General features: G+C 25.9%; 11 protein-coding genes across 11 annotated transcripts; 7 read left to right on the forward strand and 4 right to left on the reverse strand.

Moving 5' to 3' along the window:
• The first annotated feature begins 158 nt into the window (after nt 1–158).
• OCT59_013765 (uncharacterized protein) lies at nt 159–1,966 on the forward strand. Its single transcript, XM_025331992.2, has 2 exons — nt 159–294; nt 392–1,966. Exons 1-2 carry the CDS (start codon nt 292–294, stop codon nt 1,922–1,924), a joined length of 1,536 nt encoding a protein of 511 aa, XP_025179040.1. The 5' UTR covers nt 159–291; the 3' UTR covers nt 1,925–1,966.
• Nucleotides 1,967–2,103: 137 nt separating this feature from the next.
• OCT59_013766 (uncharacterized protein) lies at nt 2,104–3,590 on the forward strand. The gene has a single exon (XM_025317102.2). The coding sequence runs from the start codon at nt 2,113–2,115 to the stop codon at nt 3,532–3,534; it is 1,422 nt and encodes a 473-aa protein (XP_025179039.2). The 5' UTR covers nt 2,104–2,112; the 3' UTR covers nt 3,535–3,590.
• A 416-nt stretch (nt 3,591–4,006) lies between these two features.
• Nucleotides 4,007–5,239, reverse strand: OCT59_013767 (uncharacterized protein; the record flags this gene model as incomplete). Its single annotated transcript, XM_066141726.1, has 5 exons — nt 4,007–4,030; nt 4,106–4,329; nt 4,407–4,578; nt 4,650–5,078; nt 5,141–5,239. The coding sequence occupies 5 exons, from the start codon at nt 5,237–5,239 to the stop codon at nt 4,007–4,009; spliced, it is 948 nt and encodes a 315-aa protein (XP_066001834.1).
• Nucleotides 5,240–5,587: 348 nt separating this feature from the next.
• OCT59_013768 (uncharacterized protein) lies at nt 5,588–7,045 on the reverse strand (the record flags this gene model as incomplete). The annotated part of the gene is made up of 4 exons (XM_066141727.1): nt 5,588–5,827; nt 5,903–6,123; nt 6,186–6,348; nt 6,449–7,045. 4 exons carry the CDS (start codon nt 7,043–7,045, stop codon nt 5,759–5,761), a joined length of 1,050 nt encoding a protein of 349 aa, XP_066001835.1. The 3' UTR covers nt 5,588–5,758.
• A 411-nt stretch (nt 7,046–7,456) lies between these two features.
• On the reverse strand, nt 7,457–8,978 carry OCT59_013769 (uncharacterized protein). Its single transcript, XM_025317099.2, has 3 exons — nt 8,378–8,978; nt 7,840–8,273; nt 7,457–7,764 (listed from the first exon to the last, which is right to left on the reverse strand). The coding sequence occupies exons 1-2, from the start codon at nt 8,960–8,962 to the stop codon at nt 8,100–8,102; spliced, it is 759 nt and encodes a 252-aa protein (XP_025179036.2). The 5' UTR covers nt 8,963–8,978; the 3' UTR covers nt 7,457–7,764; nt 7,840–8,099.
• A 147-nt stretch (nt 8,979–9,125) lies between these two features.
• Nucleotides 9,126–10,670, forward strand: OCT59_013770 (uncharacterized protein; the record flags this gene model as incomplete). The annotated part of the gene is made up of 5 exons (XM_025317098.2): nt 9,126–9,683; nt 9,775–9,825; nt 9,893–10,064; nt 10,127–10,362; nt 10,438–10,670. The coding sequence occupies 5 exons, from the start codon at nt 9,126–9,128 to the stop codon at nt 10,471–10,473; spliced, it is 1,053 nt and encodes a 350-aa protein (XP_025179035.1). The 3' UTR covers nt 10,474–10,670.
• A 1,056-nt stretch (nt 10,671–11,726) lies between these two features.
• On the reverse strand, nt 11,727–12,985 carry OCT59_013771 (uncharacterized protein; the record flags this gene model as incomplete). The annotated part of the gene is made up of 4 exons (XM_025317097.2): nt 11,727–11,750; nt 11,823–12,052; nt 12,127–12,319; nt 12,404–12,985. 4 exons carry the CDS (start codon nt 12,983–12,985, stop codon nt 11,727–11,729), a joined length of 1,029 nt encoding a protein of 342 aa, XP_025179034.2.
• A 2,208-nt stretch (nt 12,986–15,193) lies between these two features.
• Nucleotides 15,194–16,627, forward strand: OCT59_013772 (uncharacterized protein; the record flags this gene model as incomplete). The annotated part of the gene is made up of 4 exons (XM_025325882.1): nt 15,194–15,856; nt 15,922–16,123; nt 16,196–16,509; nt 16,604–16,627. 4 exons carry the CDS (start codon nt 15,194–15,196, stop codon nt 16,625–16,627), a joined length of 1,203 nt encoding a protein of 400 aa, XP_025179033.1.
• A 701-nt stretch (nt 16,628–17,328) lies between these two features.
• Nucleotides 17,329–19,074, forward strand: OCT59_013773 (uncharacterized protein). Its single transcript, XM_025325881.2, has 4 exons — nt 17,329–18,153; nt 18,219–18,453; nt 18,526–18,818; nt 18,915–19,074. Exons 1-4 carry the CDS (start codon nt 17,371–17,373, stop codon nt 18,984–18,986), a joined length of 1,383 nt encoding a protein of 460 aa, XP_025179032.1. The 5' UTR covers nt 17,329–17,370; the 3' UTR covers nt 18,987–19,074.
• A 2,033-nt stretch (nt 19,075–21,107) lies between these two features.
• Nucleotides 21,108–21,437, forward strand: OCT59_013774 (uncharacterized protein; the record flags this gene model as incomplete). The annotated part of the gene is made up of 2 exons (XM_066141729.1): nt 21,108–21,209; nt 21,330–21,437. The coding sequence occupies 2 exons, from the start codon at nt 21,108–21,110 to the stop codon at nt 21,435–21,437; spliced, it is 210 nt and encodes a 69-aa protein (XP_066001836.1).
• A 2,228-nt stretch (nt 21,438–23,665) lies between these two features.
• On the forward strand, nt 23,666–25,233 carry OCT59_013775 (uncharacterized protein). The gene is made up of 4 exons (XM_025317095.2): nt 23,666–24,315; nt 24,404–24,593; nt 24,679–24,908; nt 25,005–25,233. Exons 1-4 carry the CDS (start codon nt 23,734–23,736, stop codon nt 25,032–25,034), a joined length of 1,032 nt encoding a protein of 343 aa, XP_025179030.1. The 5' UTR covers nt 23,666–23,733; the 3' UTR covers nt 25,035–25,233.
• The last annotated feature ends 1,059 nt before the right edge of the window (nt 25,234–26,292 follow it).

Raw genomic sequence — 26,292 nt, forward strand, 5'->3', positions numbered from 1 at the left:
TAGGAAATGTTTAACGTTAGTCAGAATATTTACCATGGCGTGATGACGTAATAAATGTAATAAATGTAATAATAAATATTGATCTAACAAGTTTTCTCATGTTTACAGTTAGTTATTTCTTTCCCGCAGTTTTTATTTTTATTTTTTATTTTTTTTCCGTCAAACTTTTTTGAAACAATTTCTTTATTACAGCTTGAAAAAAAAAAAAGTAATATTTAAGAGTTAGCTTTATTGGTGTGATATTATTGATATTGTAAAAATTGCGATATAGATAAAAGTTTTTTCGTACGCATGGTAATTTTTTTTTTTTTTGGCAAGTTATATAATAAGGTATTTATATTTATAATATTAATCCGTTAATTATCTCTTTTAAATGAACCACACTACTTAGTTTAAAATGAGTCCTAGATTGCCACCCGAATGTCTTTTATGTATCTTTGAAAATTTTGGTCCGAGAAACAATGATTGGACTGACAGTTTCAAATCATTATATGCTTGTATCTTGGTGAATCGCAAATGGTGTGAGGTCGGGCTTACTATACTATGGAGAGAGCCAATTGAATGGTTACATTCTAAAGAACGAAATAGAAGTCGACTCGTATCATTAATGACCGTTTATATTTCTTGCTTGCCAGATGACTCAAAATTGCAAATATTGAATAGTGCATTACAATTACCCGATTCAACATTGAAATCGGCGTCTATTGATTATTCATCATTAATGAAAGGTTTTGATTACCAATCTTTATATAATGCGATTGGTTTTTGGTTATCAAAAAATTATAATCAACAAAAAAATATGGCAACAAATGAAATAAAATTTCATCAATTACAATTCATGAATCTTGTTTGCAAATTATTTATGAATAAATGTAAAAATTTAAGAAGATTTAGTATATTTATGAAAGCTGGAATCAAAGATGAAATTTTACATCTTCCTCTTCTATTAGGAGCCGAAGAATGTTTATCCAACATCACAGAATTTTCATGTAAAGGATGCCTTTCCTCAGAATTTATGTACCTCGCATCTCAATCGTGCAGGAACATCAAAAGATTTAATATAGAATGTTGTTGTACGGACAATGGAGGATTGATTAGACTTATTGAAGTACAAAAAGTTCCCTTGGATTGTATTTTGATAAATATGAAAAACAATAACATCCCTCTTCTTGAAGATGTTATTAGGAAAAGATCACATTCTGTTACTGAAATACGATTATTTGGATTAGATTATTCATTAGATTTCTTTAAAGAGAGTAAGAATCTTGAAAAGATAAAAGTATTTCCCACCATGCATATCGATGAATCGATTTGGGAAAATTTTATTCATTGTTCATTTCCAAAACTTAGGGAATTAAGAATTCGTCCAAAATATTGTTCTTTATTACAATTGGGTGCCTTGATTAAAAATACTCATGGAAGTTTGGAATATTTGGAAATTAATTTTGCTGATTCAATTAACGTAGAGGAATTTCCTGCGTTTACTGAAATATTAATTAATAATTGTAAGAATCTTTATTATTATAATGGTCCATTTCATATTGAAGGATTTGAAATGTTACAATCATTTTTTCAAAAATGTCCAAAACTCGAGTATTTAATTATACGCAATTCAAAATCTGATGTTGAATACGTTAAAAATGGAGTTGATATTAGCAATTTATTACAACAATCTGGATCATTTATTCCAATCAATTTAACAAAGTTTCAGATTATAGGTAATTTTATTATTTCAGTTGAAGCTTTAAAAATCTTTTTACAAGAATGTTCTATTAGATTGCTTAAAGTTTTAGAATTTAAATTTACGCCACAATCTCTAGATATTGAATTAGTAATGGAAAATTTTGCAAATCAAAATGTTATAAAATCAAATTATAACAAATACGAATTATGTGAAAATCCTTTAGAATTTATACAAGAATGATACAGTAATAAATATTTATATTTTTTTAATAAATCATAAATTAAATTTTAAATTTTTTTAAAATTTAATAAATTAAAACCCTGATTGATCAAAATGACGTTATGCACGTCATAATAACTAGCATAGTTTGTGCGACCATAAAAGCAATAAATAATCTCAGTCTTTCTCCGAATCAACATATTGTAAAGATGGTCTCACTTCCATCACAATGTCTTTTAAAAATATTCGAAAATGTATCAGTATCCATTTATAAAACTTTGCACAATTGTATTTTTGTGAATAAACAATGGAGTTTATTGGCAATTTCTATTCTTTGGAGAAATCCTTTGGAAAATATATCATCAGAAAATGATGTCGATGATCGTATCATTTCAATTATGAAAACATATATTGCATGTATTTCACAGAAATCAAAAGATTCTCTTATGAAAAATAATTTACAATTATCAGAAGAAATTTTGCGACAAGCATCATATGATTATCCATCACATTTACAAATTTTAAATGTTCAAAAAATTTATGATGGTATAACACTTTTGATAGAAAAATATTTTCATAAAGAAGATAGAGAAAAAGAATTTCATCAACATCAATTATTAGATCATATTTTTAGGATGTTTATGAATAAATGTAGAAATATATACAGGATCGATATTTCTGATGTACCAAAATCGATTAAAATCATTCACTTTCCATTTTTACCTGATAGTGATAAATGTTTATCAAATATCACAGAATTTTATTATAAAGGAAAAACACATTTAGATTTCATATACATTTTATCACAAGTATGTACACAAATTAAATCTTTTCATATAGAACAACAATATCAGAGTAATGAAGGATTGATTAATTTATTTAATGTACAAAAAGTTCCTTTGGAGTCCCTAAGTATTGATTTTAAATCTAATTTAACGTTTTTTATCGAGGATATTATAAAAGAGAAAAATCCTGATAATATTATTAAATTAAAAATAAGTGGAAATTCTAAAATTTTCCTCTTAAAATTTAATAATTTGAAAGAATTGGAGAGTAATACATGTTATGATAATTATTATTTACGCGCAATATTTCCAAAATTGGAGAAATTGATCCTTCATGAATTTTCTTATATTAGTAATTATGCTTTTTGCGATTTTTTGAAAAATCATAAAATAAAATATCTTTATCTTATAGATAGTCGGATACAGGATTTGAGACAATTTAGTGAAGCTATCATTAATTCTTGTCCAAATTTGGTAGAATATGAGGGATATATTTGTACCAAAACTAAAAAAGCTAGAAATAATCATTTATTAGTATTATTTAAAAATTGTCCAAAATTAGAAAAGTTAAGATTTTTGGGAGAAGATACTTCTTGCGGAATTAATGATATTTTAAAATATTTATCAGATTATATTCCTAAAAAATTAAATACTTTACGATTTGATCCATGTTGGGAATTTAACGAAGTATCTTTAGATGAATTTTTAAATGGGTGTAAGAAAAGATTGACGAACAAATTAAATCTTGAAATTTCATCATCAAGAAGATCTCAAGATATTAATTTAGTATTAGATAAATATGTAAGAGAGAATGTCTTGTATGAAGAATGTATGAATTATTATTAATTCGGTATAAGAAAATATTTGATTTTAAATTTACCATACATGGTATATAAAATTCATTTGGTGGTTCCTTTATTTAATTTGGTAACTTTTTTCTATAAATAGGAAACGCGTAAAATCATATGAATTTGCTACATCGTATATATACCCATATTATTATTAACCATAAATAGGTATATTCTTTTTTTTTATGATAGAATAAATATCAAAAAACCATGTGAATTTGATTATGGGATCTTATCGAGATTACACTAAAAAATTTTCTTTTTGATCAGATTGTAAATTAGAGCGGATGAGAACGAGATGTAAATATAATCCTGAAACATTATTATTGAGGCTGAAACATTATTTTTAACGAATTTTTCGAATTTTTGATTTCACTTTCACAAAATGTAAATATCCCGATTTTTAAATTTAGTTATCTAATAAGCGTGCAGGAAAGTCAACAATTTCACAACATCCCATAATAGATTATTTAATGGATAAGTTCAATAATCCACTAAAAAATTTAAAAGAAATTTAATAATTCCTTCTTTTTTTTTCATCACATCACATATTACTTAACAAATCATACCTCATCATTCCCGCCAATTCTTTCGTCATGACAGACAACTTCTTGAAATGACTTATCATTAAGGTTGAATTCAAGTTCATGACTTCGTAAAATCTTATTACCACTAATTTGTAGAATAATTCTATCTTGGGATTTTACGTATATACAATTATTTGTTGAATTATACCCTTTCAGTTTCCAAGTATAATTATAGTTTCTTCTATTATATTCAGGATGACAACTAACTACAAAATAAAAGAAATAAAAGAATATTTTAGATGATTCTTTTAAAAAAAAATAATCGTATAAAGTTATAAATTACCTTCTGTATGATTAGACAAAGGAGATTTATATGGACTACAACATATCAACGATTTGTCAGTCATTTTATGATTCAAATAAATTCCACCATCATATAAAACAAAATTCGATTGATTCGAACTTTTAACGATCCATAACGCATTTTGTTCTAGAGAAGTTTTACCAGCAAATACCTGTAATATTAAATATATATATAATCAGTACCTTTTTTTTTTTGAACTTTTAAATAAATCATTTTACTAACCGCTTGTTGTGATGTACCCGTTTTATAATTCAAATTTGATGCGCTATTCAAATATTTTCCAGTGGCTGCATGTTTTATAGCAATACAAGAGTCATTTTTAATTAAAATTGCTTCATCTGCTGTTATATCGCCAAATAATTTTAACAGTTCTTCCATTGAATTAATTTCCTTCGCCTTTTTTAAGAATTCATCATTAAAAAATTCGTCATAAATTATACTCTTTTGAAAAATATTTTTAATTTCTTCAATATCATTAATTTCTGCATTATAACAAAGAGATTGAAAGTTAGCAAGAAAAGTTGCTGTATTACCACCATTCTTTTCAGGAATATATTTTAATGTTAGCAATTTTCTTTTACAGGATTCTTTAAAAATAGTAAAAGAAACATGAGCTTTTAAAGCATTTAAAAGTGCATTGGTTGTTCTATACTATTAATAGAAGGAATTTTAATTGCAGGATGAATCAATTGTTTACATAAATATGCATGTACAAAGTCGTTGATTATATTACTGCTACAATAACAAGATGCTTTAATTTGTCGAATCCATTCTTCAGGATGCATAGTCCCATTATACTTTGGAATATCCATTCTTAAGAGGAAAAAAAAAACAACAGGATTTACTAAAGCTTTTATAAAATTAGAGCAATAAAGAATCGTGTTCAGAATCTATTAGTTGACTACTAATCAACTTGATTAACCTGATATAAAACCTGTTGCAAAAAAGTTTGTCCATAGTGATTGATACTATAGGAATGGTAACTTAAATCAACTTAAATCCAAATCCTTAAATTCTTCAACAATTAATCTCGGATTTTTAAGAAATTTTTTTATGCATTATTTCTCATAAATCATAATTTCTTTAAAAAACAAAAGGATTTTATGAATAAGCTAAAAATATCCGATACGCAAAAAATTAATCATCGTTCGTTATTTGTTATGGTATTATTCAAACACGTAGTTTTAATTAAAATTACCAAATCTTCAGTACTTTAGTAACAATTTTAAATTTGTTATCTTAATAAATCTAACATAAAATAAAAACAAAATACACCTAATAAAAATTTTATCTGACTTTAGTTTGGTTAATGATAAATTTATAACTTAATTTCATACAATATATTTAGAAATATCACATAAATATTGAAATAAATGGGTATCAATAAGTTCAATAATCCACTAAAAAAAAAGTTTGAACATTTGTTAATAATTTCTTTTCTAGTTATTCGTTAAATTAATTTTATTGTTGAATACCTCATCATTTCCGCCAATTCTTTCGTCATGACAAACAACTTCTTGGAATTTCTCATTATTAATGGTGAATTCAAGTTCATGACTTCGTAAAATCTTCTTAAGATAGTTATTTTGTAAAATAATTCTATCTTGAGATTTTACATATGCACAATTATTTGTTGAATTATACTGTTTCAATTTCCAAATTTCATAGTAATCCCCGTAATTCATATAGCAACTTACTACAATATAAAAGATCTCATTATTTATTTTTAAAAAATAACTATACTAATTTATAAATTACCTTCTGAATAATTAGATAGAGATTTATAAGAAGTGCAGATTAACCTTCTGCCAGTCGGTTGATGCACAAAATAAATATCATCATAAAAAACATTCGATCGATTTTTATTATCAAAAATGTTCCATATCGCATTTAGTTCTAGAGAAGTTTTTCCAGCAAATACCTACATAAAAATATATATAATGGAACCATTGAAATAATTAACAAAAAAAACCATTTGTGTATACGGTACATAAAACCAAGTAGGATAAATATTTACTAACCGCTTGATTACCTGAACCTGTTTCATAATTTTCATAATTCAAATTTGACACACTACTTAAATATTTTCCAGTGGCGGCATGTTTTATAGCAACATAAGAACCCTTTTTAACTGAGATTGCTTCATCTGCTGTTATATCATTAAATAATTTTAACAATTCTTCTATTGAATTAATTTCCTTCGACTTTCTTATGAATTCACTTTTAAAAAATTCGTTAGACATCTTAATGATAATTTTGTAAATTATAATCTTAATTTCTTCAATATTATTAATTCCTGCATTATAACAAAGAGTTTGAAATTTAGAAAGAAAAGCCGCTGTATCCCCGCCATCCTTTTCAGGAATATATGTTAATTCCAGTAATTTTTTTTTACAAGATTCTTTAAAGATAGCAAAAGAGACATGAGCTTTCAAAGCATTTAAAAGCTCATTGTATGTTGATATATTTTCAATAGAAGGAATTTTAATTGCAGGATGAATCAATTGTTTACATAAATATACTTCGTTTCCGCTTGTATTGTTATAGTAATAAGATGCTTTAAATTGTTGAATCCATTCTTCAGGATGCATAGTTCCATTATACTTTGGAGGATCCATTTTTTAGGAGGAAAAAAAATAACGGGATTTACTAAGCTTTATAAAATTGGAGCAAATAAATCGTGTTCAGAATCTATTAGTTGACGACTTGATATAAACTTGATATAAAACATTGTGCAAAAGATTTACCATTCAATTTCTAGTTAAATTAATTTTGCAGTTAATATATTTCTTTCGTATTTTCAAAATTCTCGCAATAAAAAAAAAAATTGTGATTTAACGTGAACGGTAGTTACAAAATTATCGTACACAAATATCTTTTAATGCAGGCTTTTTATAACAGATTTTTTAAAAGCAAATGAATGTTATGATTTAATTAAAAGTTTGGGAAAGAAAGCGCTTAGAAGAATTTATAGGTTTAACCACTACTTATATTACTACAGAACAATGTAGGAAAATCTCTATATAATTTGTAATTTGTTTTTTTTAAAAATTAAAATAATCCGTTTAATAAACATCGTCTCGCTTCAATAATAAATGGTAAAATAAAAATTTCTATAAAACTTCATACTAAACTCAAGTATATTTTAGGCGATGAGAGATATTATACATGAGGGGTACTGCTTTACGGTCTTTCAAATAAATCTAATCTTTGATCTTCAGTTGTTAGTTTGTTTAAAAAAGTTATAGAATAGATTTATAGCTTAATCTTTTATAATTTACTTAGAAGTGTCATATAAATATTGAAATAAATGGTTATCAATAAGTTCAATAATCCACTAAAAAAAAAGTTTGAACATTTGTTAATAATTTCTTTTCTAGTTATTCGTTAAATTAACTTTATCGCTGCATACCTCATCATTTCCGCCAATTCTTTCGTCATGACAAACAACTTCTTGGAATTTCTCATTATTAATAGTGAATTCAAGTTCATGACTTCGTAAAATCTTATTAAAATAGTTATTTTGTAAAATAATTCTATCTTGAGATTTTACATATACACAATTATTTGTTGAATTATACTGTTTCAATTTCCAACTTGTATACTCCTCGCTACGTGTATTTACTACAAAATAAATTTCAATTATTTATTTAAAAAACAGTTATACTAAATTTATAAATTACCTTCCGAATAATTAGATAGAGATTTATGAGAAGAGCAGCTTAACCTTCTGCTAGTTTGTTGATGCATCAAATAAATATCATCATAAAAAACATTCGATCGACCTTTGTTATCAAAAATGTTCCATATCGCATTTAGTTCTAGAGAAGTTTTTCCAGCAAATACCTACTTAAATATGTAATTTTGGTAAAAAGTATATATATTAAAAGTAAAAACGCTGGCGTATACGGAGATATAGTAATACTAAAAAAGAAAAATATTTTACTAACCGCTTGTTTACGTGAGCCTGTTTCATAATTCAAATTTGATACACTACTTAAATATTTTCCAGTGGCGGCATGTTTTATAGCAACATAAGAACCATTTTTAACTGAGATTGCTTCATCTGCTGTTATATCATTAAATAATTTTAACAATTCTTCTATTGAATTAATTTCTTTCGACTTTCTTATGAATTCACTTTTAAAAAATTCGTTAGACATCATAATTTTGTAAATTATCATCTTAATTTCTTCAATATTATTTATTCCTGCATTATAACAAAGAGTTTGAAATTTAGAAAGAAGAATCGCTGTATCTCCGCCATACTTTTCAGGAATATATTTTAACTCCAATAGTTTTCTTTTACAACATTCTTTAAAAATATCGAAAGAGACATGAGCTTTCAAAGCATTTAAAAATTCATCGTGCGTTGATATATTTTCAATAGAAGGAATTTTAATTGCAGGATGGATCAATTGTTTCCATAAATACTTTTCTTCAGAGGGTGATATTTTATTAGCGCAACAAAATACTTTAAATTGTTGCATCCATTCTTCAGGATGTATAGTTCCATCATATTTTGGAGGATCCATTTTTAGAAGGAAAAAATGTACCAAAATATGTTAATCCCGTTATTTAAATGAATTCATGACACAAAAACTGGATTGTTCCGAATTTAGTAAATTTGTAACCAATAAAACCTGCTAAACCTGCTGAAATTTTTTTAATTTCTTTCTCATTAAATAACACTTTAAAATGGAACCTCCAATTTATGATGGAAGAATTCATCCCAATGAATATATCAAAAAAATGCGTACATATTGTAACTTTAGACAAATAACAAATGAGCAAGAAATTCTTAAATTCGCTATAATGAATATTGATTCTACAATTGATATACCTAAAAATATAACCTCATTTGATGCACTCATTAATGCATTAAAAGGGCATATCTCTTTTAATATTTTCAAAAATTCATGTAAAAGGAAATTAGAGTTATTAAAATACGTAACTGAACGTGAGGGTGGTGATACTGCAAATTTTGTTACTGAATTTCGTAAACTTTGTCATGATGCTGAAATTACAAATTTGGTAGAACAAAAGAAATGTCTTTTTAATGCAGTTCCCTATAATTTTCTAAAAAATAATTTCACTAATGAACAAAGGAATGTTACTTCTATGAATGATCTAGTTAAAGTATTTGAAGAAAGTGTTTTAGAAGATTCAAGGATAATTAGAAATGGATCTATAGTAGCTTTAAGACATATCGTCACAGGAAAATATTTATCGAGCTGCAATAAAAATTATCCAGGGGTTAATATGATTTAAATAAATATTTACTAGTAGGAATTTTATTTAACATTTAGTTTTAAATTCTAATTTATTTATTTATTTTCTTTTCCAGGATAGAAGCTTTAGTAGTTTTTTTGCTATTCTATTTGGTTCTTCTAATATGGTTAGTTGAATTTGTTATAATAACTTATGGGTTCTAAATATGAATTAATCTTACAATGTTTTTATAGGTTTACTGTGACGATTTTGGACCAAATGCTTTATGGTCTATGAATTCTAGCACTGAATCTATTAATTCTGCCATTGACTATGGTGAACCCATTCAATTAAGACATGAGATTTTTAGTAAATTTTTTTACACAGATATGGGTAAAAAATCACCTACAAGTAATCATTTTAGAGGTTAGTCTTATTTATCATGCATTCGAAATAGTTACTATTATTATAATCTTATTACTTTATAGTATGTTGTTACGAAAAAGAAAGGAAAGATCATTGGATTATTGGAAATTATCATCATCAAAGTGATGATGGTAATGTGAAATCTCAGGACATCATTACACTCCAATGGAAACAATCTGAAGTTAATAAGAATATTTTGTTAAGAAGTCATGAATTTAAATTTAAGATTAAGAATGAAGATAATGAAGATTATCAAGAAGTTGTTGCTCATGATCAAAGAACTGGAGGAAATGATCAGGTATATAATTATATGAATGTAAATATATAAATGTTTAAACAAAGTTGTTAACGTTCTTCTTTCATTTATATCTAGTGGTGTATTGAGCTTATTGGATATCGTGATACCTAGATCGTTCATTATGATTTTCAATTATAGGTTTTATAATATCGTAGTTTAATTATTATAATAGATCTTAAAAAACGTTGAAATTTATTTATTTTATTATATGCGTATATGGTACCGATCCAAGACAAATAATTTTAAACATCAAAATAATTGTAATCAAAATTAAATTGGAATAAAGGCCTGATAAAATTCTTTTTACCAAAAATTGAGGCACTAATAAAGAATTTACTAATTAATTAATATCTGTAATATTAACATTAATCACTATTAATTTGAATTTTTTGGTTTGCGTTAAATACCTAATATATATTAATATTGATAAGAAAAAATACATATATATTTATTTATTTATATTCAAGAGATGAGTTCAATAAAATTTAAATTCGGTAATATTAAAAAAATTACATATTAATTATATCAACAACATACTTCATCACAATTCTCTTGAAATTTATCATTTAAGGTTGATAAAACCTTATTATACTGTAAAATTCTATCTTGATTCGTGTACGCACGTTTATTAGTTAAATTATACTGTTTCAGCTACCAATCAGTGAGAATAGAGTCCTATATTATGCTCTTGCTACAGAATAAAAGCTTTCAATAATTGTTTAAATAAGATTTTTTTAAAAAAGGATAATTATACTAAAATATTTAAATTACCTAACGTGCAAATGAATTACAATTAATAGTCTATAACATATTTGACCTGAAAAGTTTTACCGGCAATTACCTACACAAAATCAATTCTTTGGTTTTAAATAATCCTTTGCTTTGTAGTATTAAAAATTAGTAAAAATAAACATAAAACTTTAAACAAATCATTTACTAACCACTTGATTTTGCCGCACGCGTTTATAACTCAAACTTGATCTGCTGCTTAAATATTTTCAGTAGCGGTATATTTTATAGCAACACAAGAACCATAATAACACATTTAATTGATTTATCTGTTGTAATATCACTAAATAATTTTATAATTCTTCCATTGATTGAATTAATTGAATTAATCTCCTTTGATTTTTCTTAGAATTCATAATTAAAAAATTCATTTGAAATCATAATCTTATGAATAATATTTTAATTTCTTTAATATCATTAATTTCTGCATTATAACAAAGAGATTAAAAATTAGCCAAGAAAAGCTGTTGTATCATCACATCCTTTTCATTTTACAGGATTCTCTGAAAAATAGTAAAAGAGATATGAACTTTCAGAACCTTTAAAAGTTTATCACGCGTTGACTTTTTTTTTATTTAAGAAATAAGTTCAATAATCCACTAAAAAAACAAAAAATTATTTTGTTAACAAACATCTTCATTATTTGTTAAATTAATTATATCACAACATACCTCATCATTTCCGCCAACTCTTTTGTCATGTCCAAAAACTTCTTGAAATTTCTCATTATTAAGATCGAATTCAAGTTCATGGCTTCGTAAAACCTTATTAAAATCGTCATTTTGTAGAATAATTTTATCTTGGGATTTTACGCATGTACAATTATTATTGGTTGAACTAGCATGCCGTTTCAATTTCCAAGCTGTGGAATATCCTATATGACGACCAATATTACAACCTACTACAAAATAAAAAAAGCCTTCAATAATTAGATAAGTTTTTTTTTCTTATACCACGATTAAATTTATTAATTACCTTCTGTATGACTATACAAAGGAGAGATATAATGACCACTACATATCAATGTTCTGCTAGTCATTTTATGATTTAAATATATTTTATCATCATAAAAAGCAAAATTTGTATAAGGATATTTCTTCGAAGATTGAGAACTAAAAGTAATTATCCATAACGTATTTGGTCCTGGAAAAGTCTCACCAGCAAATACCTATTCAAATTTTACATGATTTTAGTAAAAAAAAACACGTCTTTATATATGTTTTAAACTTTAAATAAATTATCATATACTTACCGCTTGACTATATGATCCCGTTTTATAATTTAAATTTGATACACTACTCAAATATTTTCCAGTGGCAGCATGTTTTAAGGCAATACAAGAACCAGATTTAATTAAATTTGCTTCATCTTCTATAATATCACCAAATAATGCTAATAATTCTTCCATTGAACTAATTTTCTTTGACCTTTTGGAAAATTCGCTTTTAAAAAATTCATTAGAAATCATAATCTTGTGAATAATATTTTTAATTTCTTCAATATCATTAAGTTCTGTATTATAACAAAGAGATTGAAACTTAGAAAGAAAAGCCATTGTATCCCCACCATCCTTTTCAGGAATATGTTTTAATGCTAATAATTTTCTTTTACATGATTCTTTAAAAATAGTGAAAGAAGCATGAGCTTTTAATGCATTTAATATTTCATCTTTTGTTATTATATTTACAATAGAAGGAATTTTAATTGCAGGATGAATCAATTTTTTATATAATATAGCGGTCGATATCTCTATATTATTACATAAACAAAATGTTTCAACTTGTTGAATCCATTCTTCAGGATGCATAGTTCCATCATATTTTGGAGGACACATTTTTTAGAAAGAAAAAAATGTAACAGGTAACGTAACAAAAATTCGCTAATCCTTGCTTTTACTGTAAAATGGACTTCCAAATTTGGAAATTGCGCCTTATAATATACCAAAAAAATGCGCATATATTGTAATTTTAAATTTGCTATACTGAATGTTGATTCTACAATTAATATATCAATACAAGTGATGATATATTACTTTTACAATTTTAAAAAGTAGTATATACCTGAACGTAAAAGTGGGGATACTGCAAATTTTATTTACCAAATTTCGTAAACTTTTGTCATGATGCCGAAATTACATATTTAGAGACGTTTTTTTAATGCAATTCCTTTAAATTTCTTATCTATTAATGAAAGAATGTTAATTCTATAAATGAGTTAGTTGAATTATTTGGAAAGCGGCGTAAGTTTAGATCTATCGTAGTTTTAAGATATATATCCACAAAAAATATTTATCCTATTAACCTATTAATATCCAGCGAGTAATATACCCTTGTTATCAATTTTTATATTTCCTATTAATAATTTATCTTTCTTTCAAATTACAATAATGATATTGCCAGTTAAATTTATAATCATCATTATTATTTTGAACCAAAATTAAATTTTACTTTTTAATATAAGTGATTCTTTGTAAGTTTATTGTGGTAGTTTTGAGTCAAATGCTTTATTGATGATTTATTAGTTCTATTCTATCGAATACTAGAGCTAAGACATACTGTAAAACATTTATCAAAGTGTCCTCAATGAAAATCGCTAGGTTAGTTCATAATCTGACATATGTTTAGGTTTCTTAATAAATTAACGTTATTAATAGTATAATATAACAAATTACAACGAATATCCTTAGATTAGTATTAAGTGTTATCGTAATCAAGATACCAAGGAAATATTACTTCGATGAAATTATTATGACGAAATAAAAGAAGAGAATGATGAGGAGGATTAAGAAGGATATGAAAAATTATAATGAAGAAGAATACAGTGAATAATATAATAATGATGAAATAATATTTTTTAAGAAGTAATAATTTAAATTTTACAGTCAATGGTAAAATTATCAGAAAGTTCAGCAGTTATTGCTAATGATCAAGGAATCGTCAGGTACACGCATATACTGTAAATATTATCAACGTATTTATTTATTTATTTTAAAAAAAAGTAAAAAAAATAATAAATATTTTATTTTTATCCTTTACATTTTTTGTGGATGTTGAGCTTGTTAAATAACTGAATTAAATTATTGCGATTTAAAAGATCTATTCAGTTTGTCAATTATTTACTAGTATGCCATAGTACCCTAATAATAATTCAGGTTGATACATTTGAAGCAATTACAAATTATTTTGGAATTAGTAATTGGAGTAATTAAAAATGAAGTTATTTATTCGTGAAATTTTCTGTCGCGCTTATTTATTGACGTGAAAATATCCTGGATCGAGAGTGACACCACATATAATTTTTGGCTTGTTAAATTTGAAATTAAGAAAAAAACTAGAATTATCATCACGGTTTACGGGTTCATTGCATATTTTACATTTTTACTTAAAAGACATGTCAAGAAAAGTTTGTGAAATTTTTTTTGATGCAATAGAGAGATGGGATCAGTAAACAGCCAAAAGTTTAAAATTTAACTTTATTGACTGTACCACAAGGCAAGTAATCATTATTGTTTGCTTTTACATGCATATTTTTGGGTATTATTAAGAGTTCCCAACATATAATACAAACGTCAATTCCGGTTATTAACATCATTTTTCAGATTCCTTTTCTCGAATTTAGATATGGTTATAATATCATTCTCATAATTATTAATTCGAAGCAGCTCTCCTTCCCAGATGAATGCTTTGAATTTTTGAAACCGCATAGAAGTTACTCCAACATCTCAGGTAATAATACTACATACAATAAATCATTTAATAAATCAAAAAAAATCAATAAAAAAAAAGCAACAGAAACCTGATTTATCGTACCTTTATCTGAAAATAAAATGTCTTCAATCAATAATGGTCCTCTTACTATATGATATAATATACGCAACAATGATTAAATAAACTAAGTGCATCATGTGATGTTTAAATATCGTGATTAGAATATCATGATAACTATCATATACATAATCTGTCAAACTTGATCTAAAATCTCATCATAAATTTTACAACCTTTTAATTCTTTTTATTCTTTTAACTTGTTTCGGAATTTCAGAATGGGGCCTCCTATTTATGATGGAAAAATTCATCCTAATGAATATGTTAAAAAAATGCGTGTATACTGTAATCTAAGACAGATTACAAATGAGCAAGAAATTCTTAAGTTTGCAATAACGATGATTGATTCTACAATTAATATACCGGAAAACATAAATTCTTTCGATACACTTATTAATACACTAAAAAATCATATTTCTTTTACGGTTTTTAAAAACTCTTGTAAAAGAAAATTACAAGCATTAAAATATATATCTGAATATGAGGAAGACAATAATAACGATAATGCCTTAAATTTTATTACCGATTTTCGTACACTTTGTCGTGATGCGGAAATTACAAATATCGAAGAACAAAAGAAATATCTTATTAATGCACTTCCTTACAATTTCTTTAAAAATGAATTTGTTAAGCATAAGAATGCTAATTCTACGGATGAATTAACTAAAACATTTGAAGAAATTGTTTCAGATTATTCAAGAATAATCAAAAATGGATCCATCATAGCTTTAAGGCATATTGGTACAGGAAAATATTTATCCAGTTGTGATAAGAGGTATCCACAACAATATCAAAACCATAACCAACAATTCTCGCAAAATATACCATTTACTAATGTACAAAATCCAATCCAAATCCAAATCCCAAGTTTTGATTATATGGTTAGTTGAAAATTATTATAATATTATAATTGTGTTTGTTATTAATATAATCTATGTATTTATAGGTTTACTGTGGTGATTTCGGGCCAAACGCTTTATGGTCCATTAATAGTAGTAATAATTTAGCTACTGCTCCAATTTCTTATGGTCTCGATCCTAATTCTATCAATTACGAAAGTTCAATTCAATTACAACATAAGATTCTTCTTGGTAAATCTTTTTATACAAACATATTTAGACAATCACCTACAAGTAAACACTTTGAAGGTTAGATTTATATGTGATTCATTCTGAAATCTTTAAAAATTTTTTAATAAATTAATCTTTTTATTCTATTAGCATGTTGTGGCGATAATTTTCAATTTCCTTGGAGTATTAAACATTATCATAATCATGATAATAAAGGAAATGTGAAATCTGGAGATATCATTTTACTTCAATGGAATAATAATAATGTTAATAATATTATGAATAATAATAATATTAATAATATAAATTTTTATAATTATCTTCATAATCTACATAATAATAATGTCCAGTATGAACATGCCAAAGATATTTTTTTAAGAAGTCATGATTTAAAATTTACCGTTGATAATGAAAATTATCAGGAAGTTGTTACTCATGACCAAAGAATTGGAGGAAATGATCAGGTACAATATAGTAAATTTTCTTTTTTTTTCGTACGCGTTAGAATTTACTATTTTAAAAATCATTATTAATATCTTTGATTCGCTTTATATCTAGTGGTGTATTGAACTTATTGAATAAATTCGCATGGAAACACGTGCTTAGTTTAAAGTGGAAGGATAACGCACTTTGACTTTGAAAACTAGTTGTTTTTATTTCTTTATGAGTTATTACTTCTTGATAAGTATTATTATTTGTGATCAAGACTACTTAAATTCTTACTATCTGAATAAATTCTAAAGTTATTAACATACCTTCGCTTATGAAATTCCCATAAAATTTTCAGTCCAAATACTCATAATATATATATTAATTTTATCAGTGGCTTTTTTTTTTGATTGTCTGTACTTGATAAATAAATACTTTTCGATTACAAAATGTCAGAGAACAAGCACGAGAACAATATGAATATTTCAATAATACAACATTATCAAATTGTACTGATTCACTCATAGAATTAACATTATAATTAATCTGTTTATAGAAACGTAACTTAAATCCATTTTGGAGTGAGTTTTATAAAATAATGACTTCTAAATCATTGATTTCACCATCATAACAGAGTGACCAAAATCTACAAGAAAGCTTACAGTTCACCTTGCATCCAGGATTTTTTCTGCAAAAAAATTTAAAACCCGTAATAGTAATGTGGTGTTTTATTATTATGATTTACGCAACAATATTAAAAAGTGTATCACGTGATGTTAAGTATTGTGATTAGAATATCATTTAGCCAATTATATTATTAAGGATAAATTAATTGTCGGCAACTTTAGCCCGTTATAAAATTTTACCTTTTTATTTCTTTTTAATTTTATTTCAAAATGGAACCTCCCATTTATAATGGGAAAATTCATCCTAATGAATATGTTAAAAAAATGCGAGTATACTGTAATTTTAGACAAATTACAAATGAACAAGAAATTCTTAAGTTTGCAATAATGATGATTGATTCTACAATTAATATACCGGAAAACATAAATTCTTTCGATACACTTATTAATACACTAAAAAATCATATTTCTTTTACAGTTTTTAAAAACTCTTGTAAAAGAAAATTACAAGCATTAAAATATATATCTGAATATGAGGGTGACAATACCGTAAATTTTGTCACCGATTTTCGTACACTTTGTCGTGATGCGGAAATCGCAAATATTGAAGAACAAAAGAAATATATTATTAATGCACTTCCTTACAATTTCTTTAAAAATGAATTTGTTAAACATGAGGATGCTAATTCTACGGATGAATTAATTAGAACATTTGAAGAAATTGTTTCAGATTATTCAAGAATAATCAAAAATGGATCCATCATAGCTTTAAGACATGTTAGTACAGGAAAATATTTATCCAGTTGTGATAGAGAGTATCCACACTCTAACCAACAATACCAAGACCATGACCAGTACCATAACCAACAATACCAAGACTACTATGACCAGCACCGTGGACATAACTATAGACAACCTAACTTGGGCAGAAGAAGTGCACGAGGTTTACGAGGTGGTCGAACCCCAATCTTTCATAACCAACGACTCCCACAACATGAAATGTTTACATTAAAACAACCAACCCAAATTCAAGCCTCAAGTCTTGATTATATGGTTAGTTGAAAATTATTATAATATTATAATTATATTTTTTATTAATATAATCTTTGTATTTATAGATTTACTGTGGTGATTTCGGGCCAAACGCTTTATGGTCCATTAATAATGATGATGATGATGATGATGATGATATTGATATTGATGAAGAACTTGATTTTCCTTCTCATCCTTCTCGTGATCTCGATTTTAATCCTATCAATTACAAAAGTTCAATTCAAATACAACATAAGATTCTTAGTAAATCTTTTTATACAAACATATCTAAACAATCACCTACAAGTAAACACTTTGAAGGTTAGTTTATTTGTGGTGTATTCTGAAATCTTTTAAAATTTTTTTAATAAAATTAATCTTATTATTCTATAGTATGTTGTGGCAATAATTGTCAATTTCCTTGGAGTTTTAAACATTATCATAATCATGATAATAAAGGAAATGTGAAATCTCAAGATATCATTTTACTTCAATGGAATAATAATGACAGTAATAATTTAGATAATGACGATAATGATATTTTTGTTTATCCTCATCATAATAATGTCCAGCATGAACGTACCAAAAATATGTTTTTAAGAAGTCATGATTTATATTTTACCGTTGATAATGAAAGTTATCAGGAAGTTGTTACTCATGACCACAGAATTGGAGGAAATGATCAGGTACAGTATAGTAAAAAATTTTCTTTTTTTCGTACACACTAGATTTTACTATTTTAAAAATCATTATTAATATCTTTTGATTCGCTTTATATATAGTGGTGTATTGAACTTGTTGAACATCCGCAAAAAAACTTAACAAATTCGCGCGGAAACTCGTACTTAGCTTAAAGTAGAAGTATAACGCTTTTTGACTTTTGAGTACAGTGAATGAAGAGAAAAAAATAAAAATACTTAACTAATTATTTTTATTTCTTCATGAGTTATTACCTCTTGATAAGTATTATGATTTGTGATCAAGAATACTTCCTTATAAAAAATTTTTATCCGAATATTTCCATTATTTCTCCGTGGCTTTCATAAAAATTCCGTGAAAATGATACATCCACGGATATCCGTTAGAGGGATGAAAATTTCCATACATTCACGGGAAAAACATGGAAATATAAACACGGATCAACATTTTTTACAGGGCTTAAATTCTTACTATCTGAATAGATTCTAAAGTTATTAACATACCTTAAGAAATTCCCATAAATTTCAGACCACTCTCCACTGAGTATTACTATTTGGAACAGAATACCCATGATATATGATAGTAGTAATTTTATAAGTAGCATCTTTTTGTTAAATGTTTGTATAGTGCAGTACTTGATAAATACTTTGCAAAATGTCAGAGAACAAGCACGAGAACGATTTCTATGATTCTATCTCAAAGTTGAATATTCCAATACAACATTAGTTATCAAATTGTACTGATTCTTTCATGAAATTAACATCATAATTCATTTGCTTAAGAAATGTAACTTGAGTAAATCCATTTTGGAGTGAGTTTTATAATAAAAAATAATGTCTTCTAAATCATTTGTTTCGCCATCATGACAGCAGAGTGACAAAATTTGGCAAGAAAACTTATAATACCACAATCTCGTTTCCAGAATTTTTTCTGCAAAAAAATTTAAAAACTGTAAAGTAATGTGGATCATTTATTAAATTGTTGTGTCCGTAATTCGGTCTAAACAACATGTTATCTTTTTTGTTGTATAAATTCATTATGATGATGGATATAAATTAGAGCCTTAGAGCAATTTTATTTATTTGTTTTATTATTAAAATTTTGAACGTTCATAACGTCCTATTTTCTTATTAGTCATCTGAAAAATATTTGTCAACCTTTAACAGTGTCAGACCTTCAGGATCGATCCAACTCAGGAAACCAATGATATTACAGTATATTTTGCATTTTTTTTTTTACATTCTGTAACCATTAAGAAGTTGGTTTTCGATGAAGTAATTCAAGGCAGGGAAATTCTTGTAACCGCGTGATTACCAATCAAAACCAAATATATAACGCGCCTGGATATGATATATATGGTGGTCAACTTGTGAATCGAACAAACCGTATATTCAAATATCGGCTTTATCATAGTTTCTCAAAGTGCTGGATTGAACATGAATTTTCAATTCTTAGGAATTTTATTTTTGGTAAATTACGACAAAAAACGTAGCCCCCTAAATTGGTATCTTTATCTAAAGTCTTCGCTATAATACTTCAGTTGTAGATAAGTAATTGCGATATTCTAATTGTAATCCGTCAATACAAACAAAATAGTCTTGAATAATATTGATGAGGTGATTTGAATAGGGAAAATTATTATTATATTAAATGTTTTTTTTTTGTTTTACGAATAAATTAAAACAATAATGCAATACTTATAAATTATAAAATCTAAAAAAGGTGATGCGTACATATATAACCATTACAGAAATGTTACAACACCGCTGCAACATTACATAGATTCAACCTCTCTTAACTACCTCTTTTGAGCTCTCTCTTTACACTAATCCTAAAATATTTATTTATGCGGTCAAGTTTAACCTGAACTGAAGATCACAACTCTGCAGCAGTTTAGCCTAATTTATTAACATAATGAAAAGTACCTGACCAAGCGAATAATGTATAATCCCCCGTATTATAAAAATAGGGTAACGTATCGTAACCGTAATTTTATTCTAAAGCGATTTTATCCTAAACCCATGCTAATCCTGTGATCTTATTGCTAACATTTCAAAACAATAAATTTTTTTCTAACTGAATATGTATTCACAAAATGGACAATAATAAATGCTTTTTTATAATTTCGAGTTTGCAAAACAAAAAAATGTAACATTCTATTAATATTCAACAAGTAACTGAATATTAAAAAAAAAGTCTTATAAATATACGTTTACTTCCAGGTAATTTTGATCAAAAAATATTGAAATCTCAAAAAGAAATCTTGGAAAAAGAAAATGAAAATCGCACTTTTCTTAATCTTTTTGACTCTCTTGACTACTTTTACTATTACTACTGCTACTCCTGCTCCTTTTCCTGAATTATTAGATAAACGAACCGTATGTGGTGACATTGTTTGCAGTAATTATTTTATTTATTTATTCAAATTATTCAAATATTTTTTTTTTTTTAAAAAAAAGTGAAATACTAATTCTTTTTCATTTAAAAATAATAAATAGAGTCCGGTTGTGGAAATTCTAATGCTTGTTGTTGTACAATCTGCTCTAATCAAACTTGCCGAACCCATTGTAATTGCGAGTGTAATTGCCCTCAACCATAAAATATAATAATGATCACATTATTTTTATTATTTTCGAGATATTTACGCGATATTTTAGCTTATATTATTCCTATTTATAGATAATATGTACTTTATTACTTTATTCACATTTAATTCTTATCTTTTTTTCGTCTAATTATTAATAAAGGAATTCTTAACTATCAAATTTTGATATCCGCGAACCAAAGTTTTTAACTATGTCAACAATTAACAATAAAAAATACGCGTATAAATTAGCAAACCGTCAAAACGTGCTATGATATTATTATATAAATGTATTGTCGGATCTATAGTAATTAAATTTCAGCATTTTGATAATAAGCCGCAAATGTGAATGATGTATGGCATATAGTGAATGTAAAATCAAAATGTAAAATTTTTTTTTTTCTCCTTTTTTTTAAGGAACGGTTCCACTAGGCGGAAGCGCGATTTATTCATGTAACCAATCAGAATAATGTTCAAACTATGATAACAAGTCAGAAAATTTTAATAAAAAGCTTCAGTAAATTGGTTTTTGTTTACCAAAACTGGTTAGAATGATTTGGAAATTTTATCCTTATAAAATAAATTGCGAATAAAAAAATAGCAGATAGATATTAATTAGAAATGCGAATCACCTAGCATTATATGTAATTATGTATTACTTATTATTACAGATGACTCCTGTAGCAGACGATGGATGGATTTTCATTATTCTTTTCAAATATTTTGGTCTATTGAGTTTATAATATTCTTTCGCATTTTTGCATAACAATACATTTATTTTTCTAAGAAAATCTTCATCAGCATTTTATTAAATCTCAGCGTTAGAATTTATGAAAATCGGCAATAAACATCGTGGTATCTTATAGAGTATTCAATCATAATTAATTGATAAGTTCGATATGGCAATACAACAATATTTTGATTTAAATATCGAGTCAATAAATTTAAAATACATTTTACCTCCAATTCTTTCTTTATGAGCTAAGTATCATTATTCACAGTAAACGTAAAATCATGACTACGTAAAGTAATTATTGTAAAAACATTTCATTATTCATCACTATTTAAAACAGAACGCGCATAAACCCATAACAATATATAATAATATATTGCTATTCGCATGAAGAATAGAAAGCATATCAGACATAATATATTCGTGAATTTGAAATTACAATTTACCTATAAATATATAAAATCTAATTTACATACTTGATGTTGCAACATGTCTGAGTAACACAAGAACCATTTCTTATATTCCAATACAATATTATCGGAAAAGTTGTGTTAAAATCATTCATAGAATTAATATTGTATGTCTTAATCTCTTAATTCAGCATCACGGCTAGATTTAGCAAGAAATCGTGTGATATCACCTCGTTGTCATTCAGGACTTTTACAAGAATGTAAGTAATATGTTATTTTAACGAATTAATTAATTAATCCATTAATATTTTTTATATATTGGAATGAGACTTAACAAAATAAGCAAATGAATAATATTATTTTCTAATTTGTTCTATTCAACCGTCCCATCTTATTTTGAAATATCCATTTTAATTTAAAGGGCCTGAATGGTTTAATATAGCATTAATTACGCAATTGAAGCAATCCATCAACTCTTCCAACTTCTTGGAAAGTTCCAAAATTTTAAATAATTTTATTGAATCTAATGGTGCAAGTTATCTTTTTAGGGTTGATATTGACAGAAATATACAATGTTCTTTATTTATAAATAATACATATGCCATCCTTAAAGTTCTTTGTGCTAATATTAATTCGAAAAGGTTTTTTATCTAAATTTTGGATAAAGTAATAAGTGAAACCTTAAAAAGTAAAGATCATATGTTAGTTTTATAATAAAATCTAGGAGAATGAATTTTAATAAGATTTATTTAAGGATGATGACAATTAACAATAGCCAGTTAGACTCATTTAAAAATCCGTGGTAGAATTTTTTGCGCCTTTTTAAGTCAATCTAACTATTAATGTAGGTTTGCAAATATCATGTCATTGACTTGGGCCATTAAACCGCCCGATTTAAATTAAAAAAATTGATGGGCAACGAGATATAAGAGGTGCACAACAAACAAATTGCGCCAATATTACCCTTAATAGATAAATTGATTGAAGATTTAATATGAGAATCATAAGATACAATATATTAGCTCACATGAACACTACGTCAATCTTTTTAGATGATCGACGATCTTCCACAATCCATTTATACCAAGTTTGAAATTTTTCCTTCTTAAAAAGTTTTCAAAGTTACTTTTCTTTTTCATTATATATATATTTTTTATTTATTTATTATTATTATTATGGAACCTACAAGATTTAATGGAACTAATCATCCACACATGTGGATTAAACAAATTCGTTCATTTTGTTATCTTAAACAAATAAAAACTGAAAAAGATATTTTAAATATTTGTATTGGAATGGTTGATGTTCCGATCAAAAATCCTGAAAAAATCAAAACATTGGATGATCTTATAGAAGCATTAAAATCAAATATTTCATTTACAGTATTTAAAAATTCTGCTCAAAGAAAATTAAATCTTTTAAAATATGTTACAGAACGTGATGGTGGTAATACGGCGAAATTTGTTGCAGATTTTCGTTCACTTTGTTTTGATGCTGAAATCATTGATTTAGAAGATCAGAAAAAATATCTTTTTCATACTTTACCAAATGATTTTTTTAGAAATACTTTTATTAATAGAAGAAATATGGATAAGATTAATTCTTTAGATGATTTAATTAAAATGTTTGAAAATATTGTTGAAGAAGAATCACAATTAATTAGGAATGCTTCTTGTGTTGCCATAAAACATGTTAAAACTGGAAAGTATCTATCCTCCACTACAAAATATCATCAAACTGGAAGTGGAAAGCAAATAGTAAGTAAAATCAAAATCAAAATCAAAATAATATGTAGATAAAATCAAATCTTTTATTCATTTTTTTTTAAAAAAAACTTCTTTTTAGGTATTTGCAGGTCAAACGTTACCAGATTCAGATGCATTATGGTTTATTAAGGCTTCTCGTGATTTACTCTCCTATAATGATATGTTTTCATTGCAACATAAAGTTACAGAAACTCTCATTGGACGTGAATCTCTTAATGAAATTATTTATCACGATTATACAGACAGTGATTTTGCCGATCACGTCGAAGGTTAGTAGCCTTTAAAGATTCTGACTTTGGAATTTTTATTAATATTTATTTCTCATCATCTTTTTCCTGTCTTTTTTTTTTGTAGTATATTGTTCTACACCTTCAAGAACTTCACAATTTAATTATCATTGGATGGCACAGAGAATTAATTATACAAAATATGACTCTTCTTACGTAAGATCTGGTGATATTATTAACATTCGTAACGTAAAAGATAATTCTTTCTTACGTAGTCATGAATATCAAATCACTATTTATAATGAAAATTTTCAAGAAGTTATTTCTCAGGACAAAAAGCCTGAAGAAAATGATGAGGTATTTATTAGATTTCATTACTCGCATTTTTGTCTTATTTATTATATATGAATGATATTAATATACATTTTTTTTTCTTCACACAATGGTTAACAGTGGTGCATTGAACTTATTGAAAATCATTAATCGTAAATTATTTACCTAGAATTTTTGTACACCCCTTATATTCTTTGTTATAATAAAATTTCATCCCGCATTTTTAAATTTTCTTTTGTTATTTTTTGTTTTACATACTTTATTAATTTTAAATAAATATGTTATTAATTAATTTTTTGAATAACTGAATAAAGTTAAAAATTTAGATTCTTTATGAAATCGAAATCTCAAGAACAAAATATATCGTATATATATATGTGTGAAAGCAAAATGTTTTTGCTGAATAAAAATTTTTAATCTGTATTATGTAAAACTAGTTGATTCATCCACAATAATCATCGTCATCACTACTATATAAAAATTTAAAAGTCTGATAAAATCATAATATATTTAATATATTTCCTATGCTCATTTTGGACAAAAAGATAAAAGATCTAAGAATTCGTGTGATTAAAATACCGTTGTTGCGCTACATATTATCGTCAAGCACTGCTTAAAGTACCCCGGGTACAACTTCCATCCTGACAGTATTAGAAGAATTTAATATATGAGACTTTTAAATTTGATTTAAAATAACTATTAATTATGCTGATTTTTAAGAATTCTAAATATTACATATTCGCTAGACGGTACTAAATTTAAAAAGAATAGAGTATTAGTGTATAATCAAAATTGACGAATAAAATGATAACAAGAACTGAATACCATTATATTAACATAGATTCGATTTATAAAAAAGATTAGTATGATATACATTTTGTATTAACCTAAAAAGAATTGGATATTTCGACATAATGGAGGATTTGGACATTGGCATATACAGTAAATATAAATATGGTTATTTCAAATTCTTTTCTAGATGTTTTTATTGGTGAATATTGACATAATGAAAGAATTGTATTTGGTTTAAGGCTCTCAATTATATTCTTTGCAGCTTTTCTAGATGTTTTTATTATGATTTCTATTCTTGTTGTTTAATTGCTAATTTCCTGTTCCTTAGAACGGGTATTAGCTAGGGTAAAAAAAAGATGCATTTGTTCTTCCTTTTGCCAAATATATAAATTCGTCAACTTGTTTCTTATATTTCATAATTGAGAAAAGAAAAGAAAAAAAAATTATATTAATCTAATAATTATGAAATCATTACCTTATTCCAAAATAAAGCAAACCGAGGTCAATGTGAATCCATCGTTGAAAAATTATCTCAACATTTTTTTGATACTATAATTTCATTCTTAAGCAATGAAAGTGTGAATTCAAGTAAAAATTTAGATACGTGATTAAATGA

This window comes from Rhizophagus irregularis, chromosome 21, assembly GCF_026210795.1.
Source record: "Rhizophagus irregularis chromosome 21, complete sequence".
Classification (NCBI taxonomy): domain Eukaryota; kingdom Fungi; phylum Glomeromycota; class Glomeromycetes; order Glomerales; family Glomeraceae; genus Rhizophagus; species Rhizophagus irregularis.

Excerpts from the sequence above, each read along its gene's own strand:
- OCT59_013773 (XM_025325881.2), top strand. The coding sequence starts at position 17,371 with ATGGAACCTCCCATTTATAATGGGAAAATTCATCCTAATGAATATGTT. Across the intron at positions 18,454-18,525 it reads TACAAGTAAACACTTTGAAG|TATGTTGTGGCAATAATTGT; the intron begins GTTAGTTTATTT and ends ATTATTCTATAG. Across the intron at positions 18,819-18,914 it reads GAATTGGAGGAAATGATCAG|TGGTGTATTGAACTTGTTGA; the intron begins GTACAGTATAGT and ends CTTTATATATAG.
- OCT59_013775 (XM_025317095.2), top strand. The coding sequence starts at position 23,734 with ATGGAACCTACAAGATTTAATGGAACTAATCATCCACACATGTGGATT. Across the intron at positions 24,594-24,678 it reads TTTTGCCGATCACGTCGAAG|TATATTGTTCTACACCTTCA; the intron begins GTTAGTAGCCTT and ends TTTTTTTTGTAG. Across the intron at positions 24,909-25,004 it reads AGCCTGAAGAAAATGATGAG|TGGTGCATTGAACTTATTGA; the intron begins GTATTTATTAGA and ends AATGGTTAACAG.
- OCT59_013766 (XM_025317102.2), top strand. The coding sequence starts at position 2,113 with ATGGTCTCACTTCCATCACAATGTCTTTTAAAAATATTCGAAAATGTA.
- OCT59_013769 (XM_025317099.2), bottom strand. The coding sequence starts at position 8,962 with ATGGATCCTCCAAAATATGATGGAACTATACATCCTGAAGAATGGATG. Across the intron at positions 8,274-8,377 it reads CAGGCTCACGTAAACAAGCG|GTATTTGCTGGAAAAACTTC; the intron begins GTTAGTAAAATA and ends ATATTTAAGTAG.